Here is a 20,535-nt window from a genome sequence, read left to right as displayed (position 1 = left end):
GAAGTTGATTGGTGAGTATGTTCGTCGAATATCTTGAAGGAGAACTTAAATAAGCTTTCATTTCAACGCTATCCTCAATCCTCAATCCAACACTGACCATGATCCGAGGCTATTGGTCATGGTTTTTATCCCATTCTTTACTGATAGGTATCATGAGAGCATGGTTCGTGATTTTATTGCTTTTGAGACCGACGACCCATGTCCTTTTTCTTCATTTGGCTACACTAGTTAGTTGCTCATCCCATTTGGATCACCTTGGTGAATCTGCTGCTGATTTTAGTGCGCAACTGTGAAAGTTGGATTCTTTAATGTATTCATAAATCATAATGTTTAGATGATGAAAATAAGAAATGCTTTCGTGATACAAGCAGAATCATAAAAAAGCTATCTTGATTGATCCCAATACAAAAGACGCTCCTACGACCGCATGTCTCTTGTCCAAGAGCTTACGCTAGTAACAAAGCAAACATTAATTAATTACTGAGATTTAGATAGACTTCTCCGCGATAACAAAGTAAGAAGATGACTTTTATTTTGTGGCTATAACATACCACTTTGTTTATTTCTCCCAATCTTTCATCTTCTTGCTCCCCTTTGGTTTCTCAATAGGACCATTCATGCCTGCCATTTTCTTGTTGTATTTCTCTCGTAGAGGATCATTAGAAGTCCACCTGCAAAAATCATTCATTATGTCAAAAACCATAATCATCCAAAATATGCAGCTCCATATACGAATAAACAGACACAAGATTACCCCTGAAATAACTTAGTTCAGTTCTCAGCTTAATAAGCAAGTCTTCAGAAGCCTATGACTAACCAAATAATGTAAGAAAGGAAACACTGAAAGCAAAAGACTTACGGGTTACTCCAATCTGTTGTATCCTCATTAACAAGGTGAGTCCATTTAGTCCTCCCACTCCGACCAAAGTGCTTGACTTGCATAACCTTAGGCAAAATCGATTTATCCAACCTATCTTCACCCGTCGGTGCAGAGAAGTCACGCTGAAATATACCATCAGTGCCCACGGACCCCGCCTCGTCGTCAGGATCCGCTTGGAAGAAAGCTCCCTTGTGGTAATACTTCTGCATGAAGTTCCACTTCTTCTTCGCTTTATCTGACGAAGGCTTAGGATTCTTCCTCTCCCACTCCCTCCTCTCCTGCTCCGTCATTCCCCTCAGCTTCTCAACCTCCTCCCTCTCTCTCAGCATCGCTTCCTTCGCGTCCCTCTCCCTCTTGATCCTAGCGATCTCCCTCGTCTTCCAGACCTCGTACTCCTCGGCCTCGTTGATCTCGTCGTCCGTCTCCACGTCTCCGATGTTCGCTTCTTGGAGTAACATGTTCTTGCGTATCTCCTCGTCTTTCCTCACTTCCTCGACCACTATCTGCTTCGTCTCGAGCTTCCTCATCTCGAGCTTCCTCTTTGCTAACTCCTCGAGCGCTTGCTCTTCAGCTTCAAGCCTCTCACGCTCCGCCACAGTGTCTCTCTCAGCTTTAGGCACAAAGACAGGCTTGATCATTGCAATACCACCAGGCATGTCATCCTCAGAATCAGTCTCGTACTCAGACTCCTCTTCCTCATCTTCTTCATCTTCCACCTCGTCTTCTTCCTCCACGGGGAGTAAGTCAGCCTCCTCTTGAGCTCTTTTGAGATTCTTCTCTCTGATCCTCCTCCTCCTCTCTTCCAACGCATCCTCATCTTCTTCCTCCTCTTGATTCCTCAACTCTTCTTCTTCGGTGGACACAATCTCAGCCTGCCTAACGCGACGATGATCAGCTCTAACTTCTTCACGATTCTCAGCTCTAGTCTGAGCTAAACGACGCAGTCTTGGGTCATCCTTTCTAGCAACAGCTAAATCATCATGCTTTCGATCTAAAGCGTCAACCTTTTGCATCCTAACATCCTCATCTTCCTCGGGTTCGTCGGCCCACTCGGGAGCTTTACCGGGCCAGTATCTTTTCACTTTGGTCTGGCCAATCCCACCTCGTAGCTTGGCGCGTGTAGCGAGTGCAGCTTCACTCACTCCCGCTGTGACAGACATATTTGCACTTGCGCTTGTGATCAAACTCGGTTATTTGTTTCTGCAAAAAAAAAAAAAAAAAAGGATCTGGTTCAATCTTTTTTGTAATAAATCGAGATCAAGGATACGTATGTGCGTATAGGTATATGATTCTCGAACCTATTCTGAATATAGCGTGAGCACAGAAACACATCCTCACACGTAGATAAATCGATTCCGGAAGAAATTGACGAGAAATAAACGAAACTTACCAATTTGGAGGATGCTAGATGGATCGAAAGTGAGAGGATTTCAAATCCGAACGAAACTGTGAGAAGGAACCCTAAGGATCGTGGCGTGACGGAGGGGAAGTAGACGGTGGAGAGGAGGTCTCGCTACCGGGACGATAACTAACGACTCATTAGAACTCATGTGGGTTTTAATGGGCCTCTTCAGTTAATTTGTGCTTATATTGGGCCTTCAGCACAACATCTCGACCTAAAATGGTTAACTTTTGAAATGAATTTGAAAGACAATGTGATTGGATTCCCTAAAAGGCTAAAAGTCTGAACGCGATTGCCAGTAGCCATTTCAATCACTGCTAGAATTAGAATTAAGGTTAGGGCACCGATGGGATATCCAGGATTTTAAAGTATTTGTGATTTATTTTGTATGTTACGGGTATCTAATTTTTTGATTTGCTTTTCTTCGGAAAAATACGGATATCCGAAAAATAAATTGATATTTGCGGATATTTTACGAATACTTACGTATATCTCATCCATTTTGGTTAATACAAATAATCTTAAAAATTCAATACAAATTTCTTTTTAAAAATATTTATTTTTGCATGATATATAAATAAAAACTAAAAGAAGTAGTGAAACTACATATTATGTAAATTTAAACTTAGTTTACAATTATAATAACAATGAAAGGGCGTCAATTCAAATCGTGGATTTTCGATTTTATCTATTTCTTGATTTCCCCATGAATTGTATGTTTATAACAATAGGAAAAGAATTTTCATAATTGTCATAAATTTTTTCTCTTCTTTTTATGTAATACTTTTATATAGGTAATAATGTGAACATAATTTGTCAAATCATATGTTAGGATAATAATTATATAAACTTATACAATTTTAAATTTTTAATATAATCAAGATATACATGTATTTATATATTGCTGGATCGGAACTGATATTCATTTTCCAAAATTTTAATATTTGTAATTTGTTTTGATTTTAATGGATATTGATTTTTAGTATTTGCTTTACTTCTGAAATTTACAGATATCCGAAATTTTGCGGATCGAAACGAATAACGAATCAAATCAAATTTAACGGATAAAATGTACAGCTGTGGCTAGAATGGATGGAATGGATTTGAAGAAGTTCTGATGAAGGCGGTTGCTCCAGATAAAGTCGATTACATGTTGCCCAACAAAAAGAAACAAGTTGCGTTCCCAAAATGGGATTCGACAGAGACTGCAAACAGAGGAATGTGTCATGACATCCTCTATATGAGGAGATAACAACAGTCTAAATGTTCCGAAAGGAGAATGGACAGCTGAAGGAGAGGTGGGCACGAGATTCCAAAACCCCATTGCAGAAGAGAGAAGACACTCTGATCTTGACATGTAACTACACTACTTAATAATTCCAACATCCAGTCACTTCAACACAAACTGTTGATGTTGTGTTTTTGACACATTGTACATATGTTTTCTTAATTGTTTTAGAATTTTTATCCAGTTTTTTCAGTCTATTTTGAGTCAATTCAGATCTGGAATAAGTATAGAGACATCTGAAGAGACGAAAGAAAAAAATATGTCAGAATTGGTGTTTCCCGCGCACAAAACAACCAGAGCAACCTGACGGGTGTGCTCGAAGATGAGCAAGCCTCGACTGCTCCCGATATTTGAAGAAACTAAGATTCTATTTCGGGATTTGCCTACCTCTTTTATCTCGAAAACCTAGCTGACAGCATATCTCATTTATTTTTCTACACTAGTTTTTACACAAGAAACTAGACTTAGAGTTTTGAAACTTTTTGCAATTCGCTATCTTGTAAGGAAGACGGCTTCATCTCTCTCGCCTAGAGAAGATCATCATGAACTCTACTTTGTTTCTTATTTATTGCATGTATTATTCATAATCTGAGTCTTGTGTTTTCATTTGTTATGGCTGAGTAGTCGGCTTAGTTGACCTAGGGTATTAAGGTGTTAGAACCCAAACTAAACATAAATAGGTTAAAACTTTAATTGTCTTCATTCATGTAGCACTTAATGCTTATGCTAATCTGATCACCTAGCATATGATCTTACGTTTAACTTATTCATCAAAAATGACATAGGTTGGTAGGTCTTATATGAATAAGCATTATATCCCTAGCCATACGAAAGTAGATGTTAGGGTGCACTGTGAATATATCGGACTTGAACGCTAAGGTTCACCATCAGGCCTCACACCAAGCGACATCTTAGGCGCTGAGTCCGATTGATGAAAGGAGGAACTTGTGTTGCTTTAACCGCGAATTCCAAATTCTAGACTTGTCTCTATTTTGAACCTGAATAGTTGTTTGGTTTTCCAAATTCTAGACTTATCCCTATCTTGAATCTGAGTAGTTGTCTGGTTTGCGATTGTAATCACTCCGATGAATCACCCTAGGTCAGCTTCTCATCAATCTGAAAACCTAAAATCAACTTGTTATTTGCTTGTTACTATTCCTTAATTTTGAAATCCCCATATCGTTTTAGCTTAATATTGAATTTAAAAAAATAAAGTGCGAACTGGCATTTGGAATTAAATCTAAACATATTACAAGAAGACAGTTAACTTGGCTGTAACAAAAGATTGATTAGTGTATCACCGGTTTATGCAAAACGAGTTCCAACAACCTGTTGTTTCTCCTCGAATGGGAGTGGGATATTCCTCAGACTCTAGCATATAAAACAAAACTTCACTCATTTTTGGCCGCTTGACTATATCTGGATCAACACAACGTAGACCTAACAAAAGAACTCGTTTCAGTGCTCGCGCAGGCGGCCTAACCTCTATCTTTGGATCAAGTACTTTTTTCGATCGCCTTTTTCTAACCATCATCTTCGACCACTCCACTAGGTTTACCTGCAATGATTCAGTGTTGGTTAGGTATGAAAGTCATCATTAAAAGGACCATTGTTAAGTTTAATGGAATAAAAACTTATACCTCACGAGCAGGACGGCTGTGATCAATAGGGTGCCGTCCTGTGATTGCTTCTAAGAGCACAACACCGAAACTATACACATCGTCTTTTTCATAGAATATCCCTGTCCTTAAAAATCCTGGAGCAGCGTATCTGCAAAGCGTTAGCAAAAAAAGATGGTTTGAGCATTGAGCTTTGATACTAAAACCCTTTTCTTTTAAATTATATTAGCATCTCTCACGCGTATGTTCTCATCGCGTATGTTCTTATCGCGTATGTTCCCATCGCTCGTTTTTCTGACGTGTCAAGTCCTAAATACGAAACTTTTGCTTCGAATTCGTCGTTGATCAGTATGTTGCTTGGCTTGATGTCTCTGTGAAATTCGTTTGCTTCATGTATAAATGCAAGACTACATAGATGATGATCAGTAATGTGAGAATAAGATATGATATGGGTTTGCGATTTAAAGAAGGAATGATCTTGCTTACGCTCTTGATGTACCGATGAGAATCTTCATCCTTGCTTCCCAAGTTAAACATCCATGTTGTTTTTTTTCTCCGTGAAGCCAATTTTCCAAGTTTCCGTTGCTCACATACTCGTAAACCAATATTCTAATAGCAATTTTCATTTGAGTGACTCAATTCGGTTTCTATCTTTTTTTTCTCTTTAAACAAGACAAAGATTCAATATTATACCTGTCTGTGCCTTCAATGCAATATCCAAGAAGACGGACTATGTTCTTGTGACACATACGACCGACTGCATTAACTTTACAGATAAATTCTTCCTCTCCTCTTTGGTCCCTACAGAATCAAATCAAGCAACACTCGACAGAGGAAACAAACCAAAAAGAGGTTAAATATGGAACATTTGTAACTAGAACTCACAACTTTTTTATAATCTTTTTAACTGCAATAGGAGTACTGTCTAAAAACTCTCCTCTGTAAACAACCCCGTAATCGCCTTCACCAATAAAATTTTCGTTTGAGAATCCATTAGTTGCCATTTCAAGATCTCTCAGTCTAAACTTATGGCCCCAGCCAACATCATGCTCAAGCGAAAACAATGGAGATGGACTTGTAGTTGCTGGTGGCTCGTTGGATGAAAGTGGAGTTGGGCTCTTTGCCTCTAGCACTATTGTAGAAGATGCTGGAGGACCCTCTACAAGAACCCATGAATCATCGTCACTTTCTGTTGTGATTTCAGTAGGTATTGGAGCTGTAATTATCCTGCCGCCACAAAAGGCGACCTTGCAGTTAGCACCTAAAAGCTTTTTTTCCCAACTCACTGTGTGGAATTCAAATTTAACTTCTTCATCCCACAAATTGGGGTGTTTTTCACCACTAGGATGCATTTCGGTATCATAGAAGATAAATATGTGATCCAAATCAACATTTGGAGCTTCCGTTGGAGTCCAACACTGAAATATCCTCTCTGTAATTTTCGAGTAGCCACTCTTGGCCTTCCATGTGCATATGCACCTAATCCCAAGACCTACAGTATTGTGGTAATCATCCTGAAATGATACTACAACAGTCATAGTAAAGCCAGAGATAGGCTTCCCCGTCCAAGGAGCTAAATCTATCGTTACAATTGGGCCTGCTTGCAAGAGAAAGTGAGATGTTTGACATGCATCTAAAGGAATACAAATGGTGACTTCAGATGCTTTGATGTGTTCCTGTTCAAACAAATGCTAAACTCAATAAGATAATATGTGTGTTAGTTCTGGAAGTGACTTAAATCTTAGTACATAAGCAAAACGGCCAACATTCAGAAGATAGACTTGTGATAGAGACATCTAGAGGTGAGGAGGCCAGTACAGTATGCTTTTTAGGACTGAGAAAAGTAATTTTGTTAGGATTAGGATGTTTTCCTAAAGGAAGAGAAAATCAAGAGGCTATCATAAATACAGATCTAAAAAATTACAAATTTATTTATTTACATAATAATCGGTATACGTATTTGCCTCGATTCATTTTGTTCTAAGTTTTTTGCTTTCTTCAAGGTTAAATTCGTGTTTGTTGTTATTCACTATGAAATACATATGCATGTGTGAAAGAGACGAAGAGAAAGGAGTAAGAGAAACCTGTTTTTTTGCTCCGGCTATGTTTGATACTATTGTAAGATCTTTCTCTAGGAACTCAGTGATAGCTTGTGGAGGAAAGTTAAAACAATTACTGAAGATGTAGTGCCTAGGAAACTTCTCGAAGTCCAAACGAATCGACTTCAGATACAAGCAATTATGAGCATTCAAGAATTCTAGACTTTGGGGAAGCTGTGGCACTTCTCGTAGGGCGGTTCCACCAAGATATAGCTTTTTCATGTTTCTAGGGAAACCCTTAATTTCCTCAAGCTCTGAGCAGCCAGACACAAGAAGAAGTTGGAGAGATTCTAGACTGACCATGTCAGGAAGACTTTGCAAATGACAACAATCTTTCATGTTCAAGTGTACAAGCTTGCCAAAACCTTGATTATATGAGCTTACTTTAACCAGCTCTGTTACACTCTCCAAGTCCATATGCTCAACATCCTGGAAGTTTTCTAAAAGATTTAAAAACTTTTGGCGGTTCAGCTTAACTTTCTGGGGGTAGTGGGTCACCATGGAAATTGGCATTTCTCTTATACTGGTTCCTTGGAGATGTAGTTCCTCAATATTTGGTGGAGCCCCTTGGAAACTTTTGATTTCTGTGCAACCTGAGAGATTTACAACTTTGAGATGTTGTAATTCACTGGTGTCTGGGAAACTTTGCAATCTTGTGCAACCTTGGAGATCAATTAGCTCGATATTTATAGCATCTAAAAGTATATCAAATTCAACTAGCTGCTGGGAATGACAAAGCCTGATCCTTTTCAACATCTTGAGGTTCTGAACAAAAATTAAAATTAATAATATGACCATAATGTATTGAGTAGGCTGAAAGTTGGATTGCATTGCCTACCTTGGTTCTTGCCCTGAGTTTCTTAATCTGACTGTAAGACATACTGAGTTCGACAAGTTCCCGTGGGTCAAAAGCTTGAGGCAAGGATTTGAAGGGATATTCCTCCCAGTGAAGGAGCCTTAGATTACTAGGCAGAGAACTGAGCCCCTTGGGAAATTTGTGTCCATGAATGTTTTCAGACTGGGAATTGTATATCTTCAGGAACCTTAGACTGACCATAGTCTTGAAGGCATCAGGTTTGACATCAAATATCATGTTTGATGCGTCCAAACATATGCCTTTGATGTCTTCAGCGACCTGTAAGAACAAGGGAAGGTGATAGATATGAAGTTTGACTCATCTTTAAAGACTAAGCTGTGTCTAAATGTAGCCAAAAATTAAACAGACCATAACACATTTAGGAGTTTCTTTCAGTTGGTCATCTCCTTTGAGTTCATCATCTTCTAGTAGATATCTAATGCTGGAAGGTTGCCACATAGTGGCGCACTTCTTCATTTGTATTCTATCTACAACAATGATTTCTCTGAATATGTCTTGGATCAGGTCATTCATCTGCAATGTGTTTTCTGAAATATTCACCAGACACTTCTCCACAAGAATATCTATTCCAGCACGAGGAAAGTAACCACACCCTTTAAGCAGCTGCGCCACATAGTCGACATTCTCTCCTTTGAAGAAACAAGCAATGTACAAGAAGATGTGCTTCTCGTTGTCACTAAGCGCACTATAAACACTCCTTAGCCCATCCTGAATCTTTTGTGGAGGGCATTGCTTGAGCTCGAGGAATGTAGCCTCCATTTCTGACTTCTTCCCCTTCAGCTCTTGGCCATATATACTGAGAGCCAATGGGTTTCCATTAGCGTAGTCAATCACCTTCAATGATAGTTCCCGGTCATTCTGCTCTGGCACATCTTTTTCAAAGACAGTTTGGGAGAATAGCTGCAGAGCCTCCTGCTCGTTTAAACCCTGAACCCTATATATGTCATTTACCTGACAATGGGCAAACACTTGTTTATATCTGGAGGTTACGATGATCAGACTTCCGGGACCAAACCAATCAAGCCTTGCAAGGAAAGACTCTGCAACTAGAGGATTACGCACATCATCAAGAACAAGAAGAATCCTTGTATCGCAAAGCTTGTCCTTAAGGAGGCTCAGTCTTGTAATGTAAGAACTGCTCACTCCAAACTTTTCCATCACAACCTTGAAAATTTGCTCTTCCAGTAAACGTTGAGGTCCCGCCTTATAAAGAGCTTCATCAAAGTTCTCGATAAAGCAAGAAGCGTCGTAGTCACAGTGAATCTGCTCAAATAGTGCTTTAGCAAGTGTCGTCTTCCCTATGCCAGGCATGCCCCAGATTCCTAAGCTTCGGATGTCCCAAGGTTGCTCGCAAAGCAGGTTTTCAATCTCCAGTAGCCTCGAGTATATTCCAATTCGTTCTGTAGGAGAGAGCTTCGCAAAAACATTCCTCACGGTCTCTTCCACAAGCTCCGAGTCGCTGTACCAATATTATAAGCTCAATCTACTGAATCTAAATGATATGCATACAACAAACTACACAGTGTTTGTTACCTACCTTGATGGATGGCGTGTTAAGTTTCCGTCTCTCTTCATTGTTCCCAGAAATTCGAGATCTCGGTTCACAACCGATGGGTCAACGCCGTAGAACACTGGAACAATTACGTAGCCATTCTTCTTATGAAGCTCGAGCTGCTTAGCAAACCAACGACCAGAAGACGCGTAGCTCTCGGAGAAAACCACCACCGAAACCCTAGCTTCCTGATTCTGATCATCGGGGAAGGAATAAGATTCCAGCTCATCTGTACCCGCAAACACAAACACAGAGATGCCTTGGCGGCGTAAAGCGCCGGAGAGGTGGCTGACGAAGGAGTACCGTACCGTCTCCGAGCAGATGATGTTGATGCTGTGACTATTCTTCTCGCAACTCATGTTCAGGGGTCCTAATCCAGGGGTGGAGGAGTATTGGGATGAAACTACTCAAGCCCCTCCTTTGGTTTTTTTCCAAGCTATTTTAAATAATAATTTTTAGAGTAATTTTCCTAAATATACTATTTTCAAGTTTTCCTCACAAAAATAAAAATAGCAAAAATAATAACTAAAATATTGTATTTAATAGGTAACAAAAAATCATAATAATCTAAATATATAAATACAAATAAAAAATGATTTTTTTTAATATAGTTTTAGATTATATGTTTTTAAATTTGAACTTTTTATAATATATTTTTTGAAATTATTTTTTTATAGAATTTTTTTTTCATATTTTTTTTTGTAATTCGAAATACTTTTTGAAACTATTTTCAAATTTTTATTTTCAAATTTTTAATATTTATTTTTTATTTTATAAAATTTTAAATCTTAATTTCAAATCTCCACTGCTTAACTCTAAACCCTAAGGTTTATATTAATTAACCCTACGGTATAAACGTATATTTACCGATTTAATGAAACATTTTGGTCATTTTGATCCTTATAATCTATTTTTATAACAATTTTTTTTAATACTATCTTATGATATTTCCCTAATTTTAAATAGCACTAGACACACATTTTATTCTTAAAAAACACAAACAAAAAGCAAATATCTTTCATTAAAAAGTAAAACGGCAACTGTATCACTACTTATAAATAAATAACTGAAATCTACTCTTTTAAAATATATATATATATATATATATATATATATATTTAGGATTTAATATTTATAGAGTGGTATTTGGTTTTAAGGTAATTTTTTTTTAAATAAATGTTATTTTGAAAAAAAAAATATGTTATTTTGTGATAATAAATAAATTGGCCATATTGATTGTATTTGCGAAAAACAAGGGTGAATTAATTTTGAATAAATTTGAGAATTTATTATGATTTTAGTTAAAATATTTTAAAACTTAATTTTAATTTTAAATTTTTACATTTTTAATTAAAATATATTTTTATATTACCATAATCTTTGTAAAATTCATGTTAAATAACATATAGTTTTATATAACTTTTGTTTGAATTTAAATCTGTTCAACTATATCTTTATAAAATACTCATTTTTTGGAGAATAAGTCTACTTTTTGGTTGGTTGAAAAGTCAGCATCGGTTGGATATATCAAATTATCAACCCTGATTTGCAGTGTAATTTACACCAACTATGTAAGGATATAATAATATACAAAAAAAAATAATGTTGATATCATGGCCAGCTATCTCATATAATGTAGATTAATCATTTTTGTCTGGTGGGCAAGAAGGGTTGACTTCTTAAACTAAAACAAGAGAAAGAAAGTGCCTCCCTCCCTTCTATGGCGAGCTCCTCCTCTTCGAAGTTCAAACCTTGCTCTAAGCCACCCCAAGACCAAGTGTTCATCAACTTCCGTGGATTGGAACTACGCTTCAGCTTCGTTAGTCATCTCAAGAAGGGCTTAAAAAGGAATGGCATCAATGCTTTTATAGACACAGATGAAAACATGGGCCAACATCTAAATGCTCTGCTCGATAGAATCGAACGATCAAAAATTGCGCTAGCCATATTCTCCCCGAGGTACACGGAGTCAGATTGGTGTTTAAAGGAGCTTGCCAAGATGAGAGAAAGAATGGAGCAAGGCAAGCTCGTGGTGATTCCAATCTTTTACAAGGTGGAGCCTGCCACTGTTAAGAGGCAGAGAGGAGAGTTCGGTGACAAGTTCAGGGATCTGGTTGAGTGTCTTGATGAGGAGACCAAGAACAAATGGACAGAAGCTTTAACGACTGTTCCTCTGTTGACCGGACTCGTCTTAGACGAGAAAAGGTAAACTCCTTTAGTTTACTTGGGATCTTTATTACTAAATTAATCATCTTGCCTTACCTGTTTGTTTGCAGCGATGAGAACTATCTCATCGACAGAATCGTCAAGGAGGTAACGAAAGCGCTGAACAACACCTCACGAGCTTCTCCCCGTTCATCAGAAGGTACTGATCTTTCACTGCCAGTACACAAAAAAAAAGTTGAGAGCTCTTGTGGAATTGAATCACGTGTAAAGCAGCTAGAAGAAAAGTTAAGCTTTGGCTCTGAGGAAACTACCCGTACCATTGGTGTTGTTGGGACGCCTGGCATTGGTAAAAGCACTCTCGTTAAGAAGTTCTACGAGAAATCAAAGAACCGGTTCTTGAGTCATGTGTTTTTACCAGATGTCCATCAAACTACAAAGGATTACGGCTTGAGTTACTTGCCTACAGTACTCTTGGAAGACTTACTCAAGGTCAAGAGTCCCAGGTTTGAGAATGTCCAGGCTGCACATGAAGGCTACAAGGATCAGCTACTCAGAACCAAAACACTTGTTGTTCTTGACAGTGTCAGTGACAAGGAACAAATTGTTGCTATTCTTGGAAAACGTGACTGGATTAAACAAGGAAGCAAGATTGTCATTGCAACAAGTGATAAGTCGTTGGTCCATGAATGGGTCGATGATATCTATGAAGTCCCTCGGCTAAGCTATGAAGACAGTTTACAACACTTCACCCATTATGCCTTTGGTGGACAAAGCAACGATTCGAGTTTCTCAAATCTGTCGAAAGATTTTGTGCATTATACCAAAGGAAATCCACTAGCTCTCAAGGTATTGGGTGCTGAGCTTCTGGGGAAAGACGTGTCTCTCTGGTATTCAAAATTGGATGCGCTGAGCCAGTACCATAATGGTCGAGAAAGAAGCTCTAGGAAGATGCTAGCACAAAGCTCCAGTGAGATGCTTCAAAGTGTCTGGAAACAAAGCTATGATGCACTTAACCAGCAACAGAAGGATACACTTCTTGACATTTCTGGTTTCAGGTCACTGGACAAGGATTATGTAGCAAGTTTACTAGATTCATATGGAGCAAATGCCACCGACGCTAGGATTGAGATAGAAGAACTCGTCCACAAGTTCCTCATTACTATATCTGGAGGAAAAATAGATATGCACGATACACTGCATATGTTTTGTAAGGAACAAGGTCAAGAAGCCTCTGCTCCTGACGGAAAAGGGAGATTAAGGTTATGGGACCATCACGTGATAACTGATGTGTTAGACAACAATAAGGTTACATTAACTTCCTGCCTATCTTGTTACTCTTACTTTTGTTATTAGCTTATGCCCTCTTTTGGTACTGATTAATAGGGAGCTTCTAGGATTAGGTCTATCTTCCTTGACTTGGCTGATGTTAAGATGAAGAGCCTCCACAGCCAAGCATTTGTCTCGATGATCAATATGCGGTACTTAAAAATCTACAACACCGATTGTCCTCAAGAATGTGATCCTGACATTACCTTAAACTTCCCGGATGGACTCCAGCTCCCTTTGGAGGAGGTGCGATGTCTCCATTGGCTAAAGTTCCCGTTGAAAGAACTTCCACCAGATTTCAACCCGCAAAATCTTGTGGACCTTAAGCTTCCTTACAGCGAGATAGAAAAAGTTTGGGAGGGTGAAAAGGTGTGTAGTTGATTACTTTTCACTTTTCTTACATGGCATAAGAGTGTTAGGTAAAGTTGAACCAACCCGAAATAGAAAAAATAGTTTAGATTTGGAAAAATTGCATACTGTTTAGGATTTAATATTTACGAGTATAATTAAATTTATAATACTAAACCGATTGAATATTATTTATAATAAACCACAGTATATAAATATCGTTCGATTTATTAATCCATCAAATCGATTTATTAAAATATAGTAGTGTATGTATATGTAAATTATATATATATATATATATATATATATAATTTATTTTATTAATGTGATATTGCTATTTAAACGTTGACTTTAATAATTTGTTAATATATTTTAAGTCAAAAGTTATTTTTGATATTTTTCATTAAATTAAATAATACACACTTTTATGTTTTTTTGTTGATAGATATTTGTACTAAAATCTAGTTATTTTGTAATATTGTGATAATACTAACTTCTTACTTTTACTTTTCAAAAATTATCATAATTATGTTTTTTCACTAATTATTTTTTAAATTAAAAGTTAAATAAAGCAGAAAAAATCAATTTAAAAGTTAGAATACTAATAATATCTCTTGAAACAAATTTGATTTCTAATCATAGAAACTAAAATGTAAAAAAGTGTTATAAAACATAAATATAGTTATAAAGTTGTAATATAAACCAAACAAAACCAAAATAGCTATGGTTTTGGACTTTGGTATGGTGGTTAATTTTTACAAACTGAAATACAGAAAAAAAAACGAAAAAATGAACCAAAATCCGAATGAAAAACATCTTGAACTTTTGTTTTGTTTGCTTTATTGGTGTCCTTCAACGCAGTTAGTTGGTTAAGTTGTGGTCAAAATTCTCTTTACTTTTCGGTAGCTAGGAAGCCTAGGATTAACTTGTTTACCTGACCACTCCCATGGTACGACGGACTTTGAAATGCACTAACTAATCATTGCGGATTCGAAACATGTCAGTCAGATAACTGCATATGTGAAATAAAAGGTTACATGGTTTGTCTCCTGGTTTTTAGGATTAGTCGGGTACCAGGACGACCGAATTAACAAAAAAATAAGGGCCTAGGATTACTTAACCTGGGTCGTGCCTACAGGCGGCTGACCCTCTTTTTTTCATTTATTACAGGATGCATCGAAACTTAAATGGATCGACTTCAACCACTCAAGAAAGTTGAGCACCTTGTCGGGATTAGCAGAGGCTCGAAATCTTCAAGAACTGAACCTTGAAGGCTGCACAGCATTGGACATGTTGCCCCAGGATATGGAAAATATGAAGTCTCTTGTTTTCCTGAACCTGAGAGGCTGCAAAAGTCTCAAGTGTCTTCCAGACATTAACTTGATGTCTCTCCAAATCCTCATCCTCACCAACTGCTCAAAATTTAAGGGGTTTGAGATAGTTTCAGAAAAGCTAGAAGCAATATACTTAGACGGTACTGCGATAAAAGATCTTCCTTCTGACATTGGGAAGCTCCAAAGACTTGCCGTATTTAACATGAAAGGCTGCAAGAAGCTGAAAACACTCCCTGACAACCTTGGCGAACTTAAAGCTCTTCAAGAACTGATACTTTCTGACTGTTCAAAGCTCAAAAGTTTTCCACAAGTTGGGGCCAACATGGAGCGTCTGGAGATTTTACTTCTAGATGGAACAGCTATCAAAGAGTTGCCAAATATATTATCACTCCGGCGCATATGTTTAAGCAAAAATAAAATGATATGTCGCCTCCCAGAGAACATCAGCCAATTTTCTCGACTCAAATGGCTTGACATGAAGTACTGTAACAGCGTCACACATATTCCTAAGCTACCACCAAACCTTCAATGCTTAGACGCACATGGATGCAGCTCACTGAGAACAATTGCGCAACCACTTGCCCAAGCTATGGCCACACAGAGTATTCATTCCACTTTCATTTTCACGAACTGCAACAGATTGGAACAAGCTGCAAAGGAGGAGATAGCATCCTTTGCTCAAAGGAAGTGTCAGCTACTACCTAGTGCACTTAAACTCTGCAATAAGGTATCTTATCTCTTCCTCGCCATCTTTTAAAAAACTCCAAATCTAATGGCATTTTCTTGAAGGATCTTGTACCGGAGATTTTGTTCAGCACCTGCTTTCCTGGAGCTGATATACCTACATGGTTTAGTCACGAAGCAATTGGATCTAAGGTGCAGTTCGAATCTCCCCAGCATTGGAATTACAATAAGCTCTCGGGGATAGCCCTATGTGCTGTCGTCTCATTCCAAAACTGCCAAGATCAAACAAGAACAGAACAAGAGCATACCAACTACGTGTCAGCGAAATTTACTTGTAAAGGCATGACAGGAGAGGAGCCTTGCACCCAAGTTACTTGGAAAGTTGGAAGCTGGAGTGAGCAAGACGCAATCGGGTCAGATCATGTTTTTATTGGCTACACCAGCTGCGCACACCTCATAAAACATCTTGAAGACAAGCATTCTAGCCAATGTGCTCCTGTTGTGGCGTTACTAGAGTTCAGCGTGAACGATGAAAATACTAGTGGGGAAGCTAGGTTTGAGGTGTTGAAATCCGGTCTCAGTTTTGTGTTTGAGCCTGATGAGAACAGAAAAAATCCATTCCAGGACGCAAACTCTGTTGCATGTCCAATGGATACCGACATAAGTGAAGTAACATCTGTTACCGAAATTCTAAGGACCAGTTGTTGTCTCATGGATCAAGCCAACGGTTTAGGGAATCACCAAAAGGCAAATGGCAAGACCAAGTGAAGCTCGTACTTTCACTACATTTCAGCAAATTTAGCCAAATGTTTTGTAGCTCCAAGAAGGCATATCTGCCAAATTTTGAGATTGTACCTTATAAATTCTTCAGTATTCAGATTAATTTGGTTACCACAAAAAGTTTTCTTACCAAGGATATGATCAAGTACAGCTCATGTAATCACCATCAAACTTATGTATTCAAAACCATTCCCATTGTTCATTTTGTAGTAACCAAAACCACTCCTGTTCTTATTTTGACACATAACAGATCATTTGAGTGAAGAAATCTCTTACGTTTGAGTAGGAACCAACCACTAAGGTAACAAATTGCAATGGGTAAAATTGACCAGCAAAAAATAATGTCTTTTCTCGCAAGCAAATAAAGAATAGCACAGGACTAAGATGAGAGCTAGCTTCTTGCAATCAATCAACCATAAAGCAAAAATAATGTAACGTCATTCATCATTTCCATGGGCATAAAGCTTAGACATTTAAACCCAAAAAAAAAAAAACAGAGGAAAAAGCTTGAAGCTTCAAAGTATCAAAGTAGATACAGACACAAAGTCCATAAGAAGAAACAGAGCATGAAACTGAAACACATTAACAGAAACTGACACCAACATAACTTCTCAACTAGGTTCCAACACCCGAACAGTAGACAACTCATAACTAGGCGGCAGCACCGCCTGAAACCAAATCTCCGGCGGTGGCACCACCGTCGTCGGAAGAAAGAGCGAGAGGAGACCAATCCGGCGGGAGAGGAGGAAGAGGAGCGTAAACGGTGGGCTTCCTCTTAATGTCCCAAGGCTGCGTCTTCTTCGGCCTCGTCTTCCTGTGATGAGCCGTCGATTTCTTCTGCGGCCTCGACGAACACTCTATCACCATCCCCAATCCTCCTCCCACTCCTCCGTTTCCCAGCTTCGGAACTTGAAACTGGCGGAGAGCCGGGGAAGATGCCACGGTGGCGATTCCGGTGCCAAAGATCGCTGACACAGACATTGTTTCGTCTTATCTCTTTCTGCTTGCAGTGGACGCGAGTATGAGAGCCTCTAGCTTCGGATTAGAGAAGGTGCTAACCATATCCCCTCCAAGTTTTCATTTTATTACATGTTCTATTGGGCCCTAAAATAGCCCATATTTACAACGGCCCATATCGGTTCGGTTTAAATAATATTACGAGTAGCGATGTTTATAGGCTCGGTTTAGATAACCGCATACCGTTATCGGTATTGTCCGGTTATGACCGGCGATTCCTCCAAAGTTATAATCCATCACCACCCACCTTCTTCATCTCCCATATTCGATTTCAAAATCTCGATCTCGTCGACGATGAATACCGCTTTAGATTTTGCTCTTCCGGCTACCTTCCCGGCGAAATCGAGTTTCGTTGGCGGAACTCGACGCGTGATTCCTCCTCCTAGATTATTCGGTTCCCGCGTAAGAGTGTGCTCTCTTCCTCCTCCTTCTTCATCTCTCAAGGTTATATATCTCTGCTCCTGAGATGTATATGTTTCATTGATGTGGAAAGCTCAATTGGATTACGAATTTACTAATATCATCAGTAATTTCAAATGTATTGGCATCTGAAATGAATGCAGATTCTAAATGTCATCATGACTTGTTTGATGATGATGATGATTACGAGTATTAGCATTAGTAAGAATCATTGTTTGTTTAAATTATATAGGCTGAGTCATGTTTAAAAAGAGATGTGAACAGACAATTAAGCAGTCTCGAGTCAATGTTCTGTTACGACAAGCCCGTACCTGAAGAGATCATCGATGAGCCTGTCGGATTATCCATGTCCGAGAGAGAGATTGGTGACAACAGGCGTTGCGCATGTTGCGAAGCTAAAGGTGCATTGCTTTGTGCCACTTGCTCTGGGACTGGCTTATATGTTGATTCCATTATGGAGAGCCAAGGCATCATTGTTAAAGTCCGTTGCTTAGGTCAATTCTCTTATCCTGCCTTTTTTTTTTTTTTTGTTCTCTTGCTCAAGTTATATAATGTTATTTATTAACCAATTTGCTGCTTTTGATGTAGGTTGTGGTGGAAGTGGTAACATTATGTGCAAAAGTTGTGGCGGGCGTGGTCACGTAGGCCATTGATGACTCCCCAAGTTTCACTTTGTTTTTTTTAGTCATGGTTTTGTCCTCCTTTTACTTGTTTTGCCACTTTTATATGTTGTGCCTTTCTCTGATCTTATTGCAGAATCCTACCTTTGTCAGTTCCATATATAGATTTGTGTTCATGTACTGATTTAGTCTACAATCTTGTAAAAGACTCAATTCATCTTCTGTTGTTGTATAAAAAATTATCTCCTAAATGGTTGTGACTAAATCAGAAGTTATCCCTCTCTCTTCTATTACTATTTTGACTGTTTATGCATTCAGATATAGACAATGAAAACTGAGGGAAAGAAAGTAGAGTAAGGATGAGAACTGAATCAGTCGTCGTCTCACTTATGTATATGTACATTCTTTCTCTAGCTGCATTTTGCATAGGAAGCTGAAGAATCTCCACTCTCAAGCTTGAAAAAGCCACAGTGAAATGGAAAAGCAATAAAAAGATATTTTCTTGTATTAATTTGATAGGTTCTTGTGTATGTTATTTCATGTTCTTTCTCCTCTCGCACTCAGCTAATCTTTTTGTCTTTTCTATATCTTGTCGCCTAATATGTTTTGGAATTGTGTTGTCAAATTTATGGATATATGCATCCTCAGAATAAGCTACATAGTAACCCAATACACATCATTGCAGCAGCCCAAGAAACTCTCCCCTGAGGTAACATAGTAAAGCCGTTTTGATTCTTCTTCCTCCAATTTGATAGTGAGATATTACCCCGAAGTATTGGATGATGAAAGCATTGAGAGTCAGCTGAAAGGAGTAAAATCCTTATGGATCATAAACCCCCATATTCAGAGATTGCACCAGTTGCATTTTAGGTGAAGAAGTTTTGTAAAAAATCATTAAAAGAAAAGGTTTTGAACCCAAGGAGATTTTTTTTTTTTTTTTTTTTGGAACTACAAGGAGATAAACCCGATATTTTGGACCTTTTTACAATTACTATCATACAACTGTTACTCGGTTTAGCCATCCAAATCATATACAATTCAGAAAAAGATGAACAACTTTGTTGTAAGTGAACTCGTTTTTTGTATAATTGGATTTCCTCTTTTCGACGTAAATTTCCCGAAAACACATTATTCAAATAGTGTAAGTATTTTTAGCCAACTCAGAATATTTGTGCTGAAACTACTATATACTTGCACATAGTTTTGAAAAAACGAGTTCACATAATGTATCAGATCATTACAAGCAAATCATCTGAGCCGTGACAGCTTCTTAACACAACTCGCCACGAAACCGGCTTTGAATTAATAATGATAATCATATAATGTAAGCATCAATAATACTATTCCCAAAACTTTTTTTTTTTTTTGAAACACAGTTTACTTTCATTCAAACTCAATTGTTTTGGTTGCAATAACAAGAGGGAATGTACCATCCTCTTTGATTAAAAAGATAAACTACAATGCCAAAAGCAGATAAAATAGATAGTTTTTCATGGGAAGATGACAGCGAATTCAAGACCAAGCTTAAATGCGTCGATAAGGCTTTCACAACACAGTTGGATAGCTGAGAGATAGTCACATGAAAATGTGACGTTAGCACCCAATCCGCACCTCGGAGTATCGTCGAGACGAAGTCCGCTGCATCTTCAGGCTCCGAACGGACCGCTCCACAAGATAGCAAGTCGGTTATAGATATGGATGGAGACTTCCATTTAATGTTTGGAAGGGAAACACTCTTTAACAAAGAGGTATTGGATAGCACGGTTCGCTTCTTCACGAGGACTGATGCAAGTGGTGGTGAAGGCGATCCCGGTGAGCCCACCGGTAAATGATTAGAGAGTAAACTCTTCGCACAAGAGAAATAAGGCGTTGTATGTAGATCTGCTTCGGTAAAAACTCCGTTGAACTCATCGGAAGTCTTCAGGCAATTAATCAAAGAGATTAAACCCCCCCCCCCAAAACTGTGGGCTGTGAAAGCAATGGACTGGACCATTTATAATTAAAAGCAATTGGGCTAACCAAGCCCAAATTCAATATCTGAAGGCCCAGCTTAAGAAAAGTAGAATCGTGACCTTGTTGGAAAAGTGAGGCGGAGGAAGCACGGTGACTGGCGGCGGAGTTGG

At 38.3% G+C, this 20,535-nt stretch overlaps 5 protein-coding genes across 8 annotated transcripts; 2 read left to right on the top strand and 3 right to left on the bottom strand.

Annotated features, from left to right (window-relative positions):
• Positions 1 to 290: 290 nt before the first annotated feature.
• On the bottom strand, positions 291 to 2,445 carry LOC106386533 (microfibrillar-associated protein 1A-like). 3 transcript variants are annotated; one of them, XM_048752033.1, is made up of 4 exons: positions 2,271 to 2,445; positions 860 to 2,080; positions 552 to 671; positions 291 to 451 (listed from the first exon to the last, which is right to left on the bottom strand). In XM_048752033.1, exons 2-3 carry the CDS (start codon positions 2,038 to 2,040, stop codon positions 560 to 562), a joined length of 1,293 nt encoding a protein of 430 aa, XP_048607990.1. In that variant the 5' UTR covers positions 2,041 to 2,080; positions 2,271 to 2,445; the 3' UTR covers positions 291 to 451; positions 552 to 559. The 3 variants fall into 3 exon arrangements, with proteins under 3 accessions (XP_048607990.1, XP_013681818.2, XP_048607991.1); XM_013826364.3 differs by having other exon boundaries at positions 291 to 417; XM_048752034.1 differs by having other exon boundaries at positions 2,179 to 2,419.
• A 2,335-nt stretch (positions 2,446 to 4,780) lies between these two features.
• Positions 4,781 to 10,144, bottom strand: LOC106386532 (protein DA1-related 4). 2 transcript variants are annotated; one of them, XM_022698725.2, is made up of 10 exons: positions 9,703 to 10,144; positions 8,514 to 9,624; positions 8,127 to 8,423; positions 7,274 to 8,053; positions 6,075 to 6,880; positions 5,883 to 5,990; positions 5,676 to 5,798; positions 5,429 to 5,596; positions 5,211 to 5,340; positions 4,781 to 5,128 (listed from the first exon to the last, which is right to left on the bottom strand). In XM_022698725.2, exons 1-10 carry the CDS (start codon positions 10,074 to 10,076, stop codon positions 4,868 to 4,870), a joined length of 4,158 nt encoding a protein of 1,385 aa, XP_022554446.2. In that variant the 5' UTR covers positions 10,077 to 10,144; the 3' UTR covers positions 4,781 to 4,867. The 2 variants fall into 2 exon arrangements, with proteins under 2 accessions (XP_022554446.2, XP_048607983.1); XM_048752026.1 differs by having other exon boundaries at positions 6,075 to 6,865; positions 9,703 to 10,143.
• Positions 10,145 to 11,343: 1,199 nt separating this feature from the next.
• Positions 11,344 to 16,870, top strand: LOC106386528 (disease resistance-like protein CSA1). Its single transcript, XM_013826355.3, has 5 exons — positions 11,344 to 11,922; positions 11,994 to 13,188; positions 13,267 to 13,578; positions 14,728 to 15,618; positions 15,681 to 16,870. The coding sequence occupies exons 1-5, from the start codon at positions 11,438 to 11,440 to the stop codon at positions 16,341 to 16,343; spliced, it is 3,546 nt and encodes a 1,181-aa protein (XP_013681809.2). The 5' UTR covers positions 11,344 to 11,437; the 3' UTR covers positions 16,344 to 16,870.
• LOC106386530 (50S ribosomal protein 6, chloroplastic) lies at positions 16,848 to 17,439 on the bottom strand. Its single transcript, XM_013826358.3, has one exon. The coding sequence runs from the start codon at positions 17,334 to 17,336 to the stop codon at positions 17,007 to 17,009; it is 330 nt and encodes a 109-aa protein (XP_013681812.1). The 5' UTR covers positions 17,337 to 17,439; the 3' UTR covers positions 16,848 to 17,006.
• A 96-nt stretch (positions 17,440 to 17,535) lies between these two features.
• LOC106386529 lies at positions 17,536 to 18,663 on the top strand. The gene is made up of 3 exons (XM_013826356.3): positions 17,536 to 17,816; positions 18,025 to 18,286; positions 18,381 to 18,663. The coding sequence occupies exons 1-3, from the start codon at positions 17,577 to 17,579 to the stop codon at positions 18,443 to 18,445; spliced, it is 567 nt and encodes a 188-aa protein (XP_013681810.2). The 5' UTR covers positions 17,536 to 17,576; the 3' UTR covers positions 18,446 to 18,663.
• Positions 18,664 to 20,535: the final 1,872 nt, after the last annotated feature.

This window comes from Brassica napus, chromosome C3 (genome assembly GCF_020379485.1).
Source record: "Brassica napus cultivar Da-Ae chromosome C3, Da-Ae, whole genome shotgun sequence".
NCBI classification, from domain to species: Eukaryota; Viridiplantae; Streptophyta; class Magnoliopsida; order Brassicales; family Brassicaceae; genus Brassica; species Brassica napus.
The sequence above is the reverse complement of the archived record's forward strand: the minus strand, read 5'-3'. Positions and strand labels throughout refer to the sequence as shown.

Coding starts and splice junctions, on each gene's coding strand:
- LOC106386530 (XM_013826358.3), bottom strand. CDS start 17,336: ATGTCTGTGTCAGCGATCTTTGGCACCGGAATCGCCACCGTGGCATCT.
- LOC106386532 (XM_022698725.2), bottom strand. CDS start 10,076: ATGAGTTGCGAGAAGAATAGTCACAGCATCAACATCATCTGCTCGGAG. Junction 6,881..7,273: donor TAGCCGGAGCAAAAAAACAG/GTTTCTCTTACT, acceptor TATTGAGTTTAG/CATTTGTTTGAACAGGAACA. Junction 5,597..5,675: donor CTCATCGGTACATCAAGAGC/GTAAGCAAGATC, acceptor TCATCTATGTAG/TCTTGCATTTATACATGAAG.
- LOC106386533 (XM_048752033.1), bottom strand. CDS start 2,040: ATGTCTGTCACAGCGGGAGTGAGTGAAGCTGCACTCGCTACACGCGCC. Junction 672..859: donor ACAACAGATTGGAGTAACCC/GTAAGTCTTTTG, acceptor TGATTTTTGCAG/GTGGACTTCTAATGATCCTC.
- LOC106386529 (XM_013826356.3), top strand. CDS start 17,577: ATGACCGGCGATTCCTCCAAAGTTATAATCCATCACCACCCACCTTCT. Junction 17,817..18,024: donor CTCCTTCTTCATCTCTCAAG/GTTATATATCTC, acceptor TAAATTATATAG/GCTGAGTCATGTTTAAAAAG. Junction 18,287..18,380: donor TGTTAAAGTCCGTTGCTTAG/GTCAATTCTCTT, acceptor CTTTTGATGTAG/GTTGTGGTGGAAGTGGTAAC.
- LOC106386528 (XM_013826355.3), top strand. CDS start 11,438: ATGGCGAGCTCCTCCTCTTCGAAGTTCAAACCTTGCTCTAAGCCACCC. Junction 13,189..13,266: donor ATGTGTTAGACAACAATAAG/GTTACATTAACT, acceptor ACTGATTAATAG/GGAGCTTCTAGGATTAGGTC. Junction 13,579..14,727: donor AAGTTTGGGAGGGTGAAAAG/GTGTGTAGTTGA, acceptor CATTTATTACAG/GATGCATCGAAACTTAAATG.